Consider the following 7,900-nt stretch of genomic DNA (forward strand, 5'->3'; position numbering starts at 1 on the left):
CGACCAAGTACGCACCTTTTTGGCAGGGGCACTTTTTGATGGCAATGATTCCCCCCAGCAGGACAATGCACGATGCATATACAATACAAATGAATATACACACACACACACACACACACACACACACACACACATATATAATATATATATATTTATTATTATATATATTATATTATTTATCAGTTTTATTACAGTTTTATTTTATTATTATTTGTTCCCGAAATGCACGTAGGTTCAGTCTGGATAAAAAACAAGAACGGATTATGTGATCTAATCCTGTTGCAGAATCCTTTTTTACATTAAAGCAAACCCATTTTCAAGATCTGATCCAACCCGATAGCCGAAATCTAATCTGATTTCTTCTGAACAAATGGGACCAAGGATGCCACACCATTGATCATACTTATCGAGGCATGGACACAGGACCTCTGGGGTACGGTACGCTCCACAGATACACGATCAGATTGGGATTTGGGGAATTTGGAGCTCAGGTCAACACCTTGAGCTCTTTATCAAGTTCCTCGGGCCATTCCTGAGCTGTTTTTGTGGTGCGGCATGACTCATTGTCCTACTGGGGAGAGTGTTGTTGCTATGAGGAGGCATGCTTGGTCTGCAGTGGTGTTTGAATGAGTGGTGCATGTCAAGTTTTATTCACAAAAATAACAGGACCCAAGGTTTCTCAGCAGAACATTGCATTGTAACAAGGCGATCAATGTTATTCACTTCACCTGTCAGTGGTTTTTATGTGTTTGGCTGATCAGTTTAAGTTGAAAAGACATACAAAACAAAACAAGGAAAACTGGAACACAAGCAGACAAAATGAAAAGACTGTCAACCAGTTTACAAGTCTAAATAAATGGTCTTTCAAAGATGTTGTGACAATAATAATATCTCAAAGTTTAAGTAACATGAATAAATTAATCAAGATAAACACTAGACCAGCTCATGTAGCCGGGCAGGTTAGAGTCTGTATGGATTTATTAGTAATATGAGACTGTGCCAGGAAAGGCCCCGAAATCCTTTCAAATGTGTTTTGTATGTTTGTTTGGATGCAGCCTTTCCAGAGTTAGACTTTCAGGTGAGGAGAATAAGTTCCTTAGCAACCACCATTACTGAGCGCAGAGCAATCTGCATATCTAACAGCAGCTCAAAGGTCTGTGCAGAGCAACCGAAGATGGCCAGGTTATGGTTGGGCTGAAAGTCTCTGGAAAAGCCTTTTAGAAGGAACTTAAAAATTGCAGTTCAAATGTTGTATAATGTAGATTAAAACCAGAAAAGATGTGCCAGTTTTCCTTAAACAGAGCAGCAGTTGTTGCATTTAGATGAGACTGATGGGAAGATGCAGTTTTGGTAAGAGTAATGCCGTAATTATATATTTATATAATGCCACATTTGTGCTTCTGTACAGTGAACACCTACAGCGGAGATGAGCTGATCTGCTACAACCAGTTTTCAGTGTTTGTGGTCGGAGCTGGAGGATTCGGAGGGAAGAGAACCTCTGAGAAAGCAAAAGTACGTATTCCATGTTTGAGTTACGAAACAAGACATCGGGTGTTATTGCTGCCTCATATTTGATTTGTTTTATTTCCTTCAGGCTGCTCTGCCCCCACCTAAACGGGCACCAGATGCTGTGGTGATTGATTCGACCACAAGAGACCAAGTGAGTGTGTCTGTGTGGGTTCAGCTGCAGAATAAATCAGCTGCATTGATGATATGTGGGTGAAAATAGGACATATTGTTTTGTGCTTCTGAAATAAGTTTAGCATTTTAGACCAAATATGAAGAAGTGTTGAACAAAGTTTTCGCACTCTGACTGTACGATGCAGCAGAGAATAAAAAAAGAAAGGGAGAATAAAAAACGAGATCCCTTGAGCAATTTAAATGACTGCAACTGTATCACTTCAAAGACATCTTATTTTAGGTATCTCTTCTATTGCCTTCATAATAATTTAATTTCATCCCACATCTGTGTATGAAAAGTTCAGGGGTTCATGAATTAGATATAGATCTAAACAATATCTGTTTCCCCCGCGGTTACAGGCGGCCCTGTACCGGTTGAGTGGAGACTGGAACCCTCTTCATATAGACCCCAGCTTTGCTGCCATGGGAGGTGAGAGTCTGTTCATCTGTTGTGGTCTGATGGGCGTCATTTTCCATCAAAATATTCTGAATTTACTTTGGTCAAGGCTCATCTTTCCTTGGGATTTTAGTTCAAATTATGTGTTTGAATGTCATTAATACTTTAACACATAACGAACTTAAATGTGATGATTTTGGCGGCCTGCTGTGGACAAAAGTGGTAGTGTTTCATAGAAGGAAGTTCACATTCCCCAACGCCAAGCGGCAACCTCCAAGGCTAAAAAATGAATCAAATGTGGAAGTGCCAAAAATTGCAGTTCATCTTATGGCTGCATAAACAGAGTGAATCCCCATACACCCCCATGTTAAAATGCCCCTTTACAGCAGAGTAGTAAACATTATTCAACAAATTAAAGTTCAACTGTTTAAAGAAGTTTTATGTTCAATAAATGCATCATGTTAACAAAGTCAATGAGTAATCATGGTAAATAATTGTGATTTCAATGTTGACCAAAACAATCCTGATTTCCTATGATTTTTGCCATAATCAAGCGGCCCTACCCTGATGTTTGTTCAAGTGTTTGTTTTTATGATCACTTTTGTTTTAATGAGTTATTAAATTAGACAAAAAGGGGCTTTTCCACCATGATTAATATCTGCGTGTGCCCGTCCATGTGCTGGCATTCAATGGGCCTGCTCGCGATTGGTCGCACGGATGTTTTTGCGGGAACTTCCCCACCATGGATATCGCTACTGCGCAGACTCCAGCTCTCAATGACATCACCTGTGCAAGATGGCAGCGCCAGTATCAGGGATATTTTAGCCTCACATAAGCATAGCAGGAGTAAGTGGAGGCATCCATCTTTATATACAGTCTATGGTCTGGGATCAGACCCTCTCAAAAAAGGATCTAATACAGGTGTCAAAAGCTCCAGATGTTTGGGTTATTCTGCTCCATACCTGAAAGGTATTGATTACTGGTGACTAGCCCTAGTGCTCTATCGTTGTCCCTTATAGCTTTTTTTGTTCCTCAGTCAGTTCATTTTTTTTTTTTTTTTTTTTTGCTGATCAGTCCTCCGTATCAGCCACAAGCCAAAAATCATAACATCAAAATTTAAATTCTCTAAAGACAAATCTCTTCTTGTTTCCTTTGAACTTGCTAACATACTACTCACCATGAAACGTTGCCTGAGAAAATGAAAACACTGACTTCTCCAGTCTGTGCTGTAAATTTTTCATCGGATTTTATGGAGATTGGAGTTGGGGCATTAAGAATAACTATATAGAAATATCCAATCTGCTCACCAATGGTCTTGTTTACTCAAGTTGGTCATATAGAGACATCAGTATTAAAATGTAGTCCTTTTTATAAGAGTTAAAAACTTTGATAAAAAGCTGCATTGAAACATGCCAAACTCAAAATGCTCTTTGGCTGCAGGCTTCCAGGCTCCCATCCTTCATGGCTTGTGCTCGTTTGGCTTCGCTGCAAGACATGTCCTCAAGCAGTTTGCCGACAACGACCCCTCCAGATTCAAGGCTATCAAGGTAAGCTTCACTTATGATTGAAACCCTGACATTTATTTTAAGTGTCATTGGGCCTCATGCAAGAACCACTTGAATGAATGAGTTTGTTATTCATTGGCATGTTTGAGTAATTCAGGAGAATTGGTCACATTAATTTAGGGATTTTTCAGCTGAAACTATGATGCTTAAAGGTTTGATTCATGTGGTTTATATGAGGTCAGGTTAAATGTTATAAAATGATTTAGTTACAGATCCATCGACTACACTGCTGTCTCTTCATCTAGTCTCTTTTTCTCAGGTTCGCTTTGCAAAGCCGGTGATGCCGGGTCAGTCACTGCAAACTGAGATGTGGAAGGAAGGCAACAGAATTCACATCCAGTGCAAAGTCAGTATCTAGCATCAGTTTGGATTACAGTCATCACCACAGATTTGTGGGTGACTGACTGTTTTTTTGTGAATGTTCACTATGTATCAGATCAGCACTCTTTTCTTTCATCCAGGTGAAGGAGACAGATGCCATTGTGCTCGCTGGGGCCTATGTGGATTTACATGGTGCATCAGAGGCTTCTTCAGAAAATCTCACTCAAGTACGTCAGAATGAAAATGTTCCTTTCAAAAACTTCAAAACAATCTTTCATTGAACTCTGAAGCTCATTTTATTGTAGTTCTGTAGATTCATAAAAATGTAAAGAAAATTCTATTTTGAATGTTTGTTAGTTAGTTTCTTTTTTCTTTTTACTTTTGATATATTTATATTTCTTGTACATGCAAATGGTCATTTATCAGGGATCATTCTGTTCTGTTAAAAATAAAAAATAATTGCTCCCCTGGTAGAGCAGGTATCCAGTGTACAAAGGCCATGTCCTTGCTGCAGCGGCCAACTTGTGGCCATTTACGTCATGTCATCCCCCTTCTCTTCCCTTTTTATGCTGAGAACTGTCCGATCAAATGAAGGCAAAAAGCCAAATAAAATTTTAAAAAGTGTATTAATAATGAAAGAAAGCAGTGACAAATTATATAAAAAGTTTAAAAGATGTACTTTTAAAAATCTGTGTGGTGAAAATGGACACAAAGAGTGTTTCTGTTCTCGCTACGTTTGTGCAGGGAGGGGATCTTCGGAGTGATCTGGTGTTTGCAGAGATCGGGCGTCGTATTAAAGACGTTGGCTCTGAGTTGGTCAAGAAGGTGAATGCTGTGTTCAGTTGGGAGATCGTCAACGACGGCAAGAGCGCTGCACAGTGGAGTAAGTGCACTGAATGGTTTACAAATGCATTGCATTGTGGGGAAAAACACCAGTTCAACTCTCTGTTGTCCAACAGGAATTAGGATAAGATAAAGTGAGGCAGATCGTGGTATGTCAGAATTAGAATTTACAATGTTTATTTTACTTAAAACCTTTGGAAACCTGTAGAAAAAGAAGACATTTTAAAGTACCAGCCCAGATTTTGTAATTCCTGCCATACATAAAAATAATTTTAAAAATAAGTCTTTTTAAAAACTTTAAAAACAGGATCTTGCAGGGTCCCTATTTGCAAGATTACAACCACATTCCCTTTGAGATTATTTCCCATCTTGCACCTGGTGGAAAATATTACACCAAATTATCTTAAAGAAATATGACACATAAACAATTCTTACATAACTTTAGAAACACAAGCTTAAAGGTGCCATATGTGCAGAGTATATAATCCATACTGATAAACAGTATTTGCATACAAACTTTACACTTTGGATTTTGTTACATCAACTCTACCAGCCTCCTCTAGTCAGCGGCGTTATTTTAGTGGTAGGAGATCGTGGGAATGAGAGGAGAACCGTTCCAGAAAAAAATATGCTGGTTGTGGATCAGATACACCCTGAATTTGAAGCTTTTTTGCATCAACATTTGTATTTGAAGAATTGTCTGCCTCCATGGCTACATAGCATGAGTCAAGACAGACATGAATGTGAACTGTGACTTCAACTTGACAGATTCGCGGAGGCATACAGCACGAGCGGTACTTCTAGTTTCAGTAAATGTTGACTTTTGGATTTGACAAAACTCTGGAGTCCTTGGAAATGTGTTGACCACATGAGTCTGAAGTCATCCTTTGAGCCACCACTGGAATCCAATTCTACAAATTGTAGTATACAAATTATATTACTGTAGCTTAATCTTAATCTGCAGCCATGTAGAAACGCTGACTTTAAACTTAATGAATAGACATGCAAAAAAAAAAAAAAAAATGCTGAGCATCATTCAAATGATAGAATTTAGAATTTGAATGTCAACGTTATGTATGAAGCTTGGAGCTATTCGGTACAGCGTGGGACATTGTCGCTAAAGGCAGAATAACTCAATAGACACGTAAGTTTAAAAGCAGAGCCAACTAACCAAGTAATATTTGTAAAGTGTTTCTGATTTATTCCATCTTCAACCTCTGCCTGCACTTTTCCTTTTTCCAGCCATTGACCTGAAGAACGGCAGCGGTTCCTTGCACAAAGGCCCTTACAGCGGGAAAGCGGATGTGACCTTCACTGTGTCGGATAAAGACTTCATGGAGGTGGTGCAGGGGAAACTCAACCCTCAGAAGGTAACAAACAAGGAGTCAAACCTATTTAGCTAGAATGAATCAAATTTGTTGAAAGGCTTATTTACATGCTGTGCTGGGAACAGCCTTACATCTTTTAACCAGATTTTTACAGTATCCTCACAAAGGGAGCATTTTAGATAAAGTTTATAACAGATGTTTTTTCTTTTGGTAAAATGTAGCCTCATATTTTAAATCCAGTTTTAAAATCCCATCTTGTACATTTTAATTAAGGCCAAAGTGCCTTTGAAGAGCCCTTCGTTCTGTAATGACTTCTCTCTTGATCTCATCATGTCGGAAAAGAGGGAAATAAAATGATCCATCAAACCAAGTTCAGAGAGCACTCAGCGCGGGTAATCAATCGACGCTACTTGTTATGTCCATAGCATCTCATCTGTCAGAGGGAGTGGCCATCACTGCACAGAATTTATGTGTTTCCTGGAGCGCTTGATATTGATCTGAGGCCAGTGTACGTGTGTGTGTGTGCGCTCTTCACAAAGAGCATCAACAGGCTGCGGTGCTGAAGGTCCCTCAGGCTCTGTCTTTCTCCTTCCTCTCTGACGATGAAAGGAGCAGCTTTGAGAGAGATAAGTTGAAGTTAAAAAGGAGTTTCTGCTAACTGTCACCCAGGGTCGTCATAACCGCCGTCTCCTGATTGATTTTTGCCGGGGAAAGCGACACACGGCATCTGCAGTTCAGTTCACTAGATAAAGACTTTTCAGCTGCACCTCTCAGCTCTGGACCTTATAAATATGAACATTTTTTTATTGTTCTGCTGCCAGAGCATCAAGGGTCACATACTCCCTTTAGCCGCGGCTTGTTGCTTTTTCATTTGTAGTTGTTGTGTTAGCTGCAGGTGTCTTGGCCCTGTTTTTACTCCCTGCGTACTTGAAAAACGGCCAAACCATCTTGAGAATCAGAGGAGATTTTGTGGCTTTCTTGAAAAAAAAAAAAAATAAATCCAGGATGTCTTTGTTGTTTTCTTAGGCCTTCTTCTCCGGCTTGCTGAAGGTTAAAGGGAACATCATGCTGAGTCAGAAGCTGGAGGTCATCCTGAAGGACTACGCCAAGCTGTGAGCTCCTCAGCCAACCAGTCAGATGACTTTCTCACCGACTAACCAACCTACCACCTCTCTCCATTTGTCGGCTTTTATTCTTCTGATTCATGAGTGTAGGCAAACGTTCAGCTGGTAGACTTAAAGCTACGTCAGAATTAATTTTCTAATGTGAATTGACTTTTACTGAAGTCATAAACTGTACAGAGATGATAAAAGATATGGTTTTTTTTTTATTGTATCACTTTGGCTACATTCACATTACAGGTCATCAATGCTCAATTTAGATTTTCCCGAGATCTGATCATTCTGCCTAGACTGTTAACATTCATGATTAAAGAAACCCATATCTGACATCAGTGAGAGCAGATCGCTGCCCTGAAGCACCTCATGCAGCCAAAAACATCACACACCTCGTCCTAACATACAGCGAGTACACAAACTCTGACTGTGAAAGAGTGTCCACAAGTACTACAAGCAACAGCAACATTTAGGAAGCCTTTTGAGTCCTGGCCAAACAGTCTGCTGGTATTGAGGGTTATTTCCTCTCACTCAGACAAAGAAAGCTTTCAGAGATAACTTTTGTTTAAACATTTAATTTTGAATTCAGTGTTGATTGCATAATGTATTGGCTAACAATAAATAAATACATGAATAAAAACATTAAAATTG

General features: G+C 39.4%; 1 protein-coding gene across 1 annotated transcript in view; it reads left to right on the top strand.

The window, feature by feature from the left end:
* hsd17b4 (hydroxysteroid (17-beta) dehydrogenase 4) overlaps nucleotides 1-7,900 on the top strand; it is a 41,166-nt gene extending 33,266 nt beyond the window's left edge. Inside the window, exons 17-25 of the mRNA XM_042488131.1 lie at nucleotides 1,409-1,512; nucleotides 1,595-1,660; nucleotides 2,041-2,110; nucleotides 3,518-3,624; nucleotides 3,902-3,988; nucleotides 4,104-4,190; nucleotides 4,708-4,846; nucleotides 6,049-6,176; nucleotides 7,161-7,900. Of these exons, the coding sequence (XP_042344065.1) occupies nucleotides 1,409-1,512; nucleotides 1,595-1,660; nucleotides 2,041-2,110; nucleotides 3,518-3,624; nucleotides 3,902-3,988; nucleotides 4,104-4,190; nucleotides 4,708-4,846; nucleotides 6,049-6,176; nucleotides 7,161-7,250 (878 nt within the window). The 3' untranslated portion in view covers nucleotides 7,251-7,900. The remainder of the gene's footprint in view (nucleotides 1-1,408; nucleotides 1,513-1,594; nucleotides 1,661-2,040; nucleotides 2,111-3,517; nucleotides 3,625-3,901; nucleotides 3,989-4,103; nucleotides 4,191-4,707; nucleotides 4,847-6,048; nucleotides 6,177-7,160) is intronic.

The sequence above is a fragment of the Plectropomus leopardus genome, chromosome 6 (assembly GCF_008729295.1).
Source record: "Plectropomus leopardus isolate mb chromosome 6, YSFRI_Pleo_2.0, whole genome shotgun sequence".
Taxonomy (NCBI): domain Eukaryota; kingdom Metazoa; phylum Chordata; class Actinopteri; order Perciformes; family Serranidae; genus Plectropomus; species Plectropomus leopardus.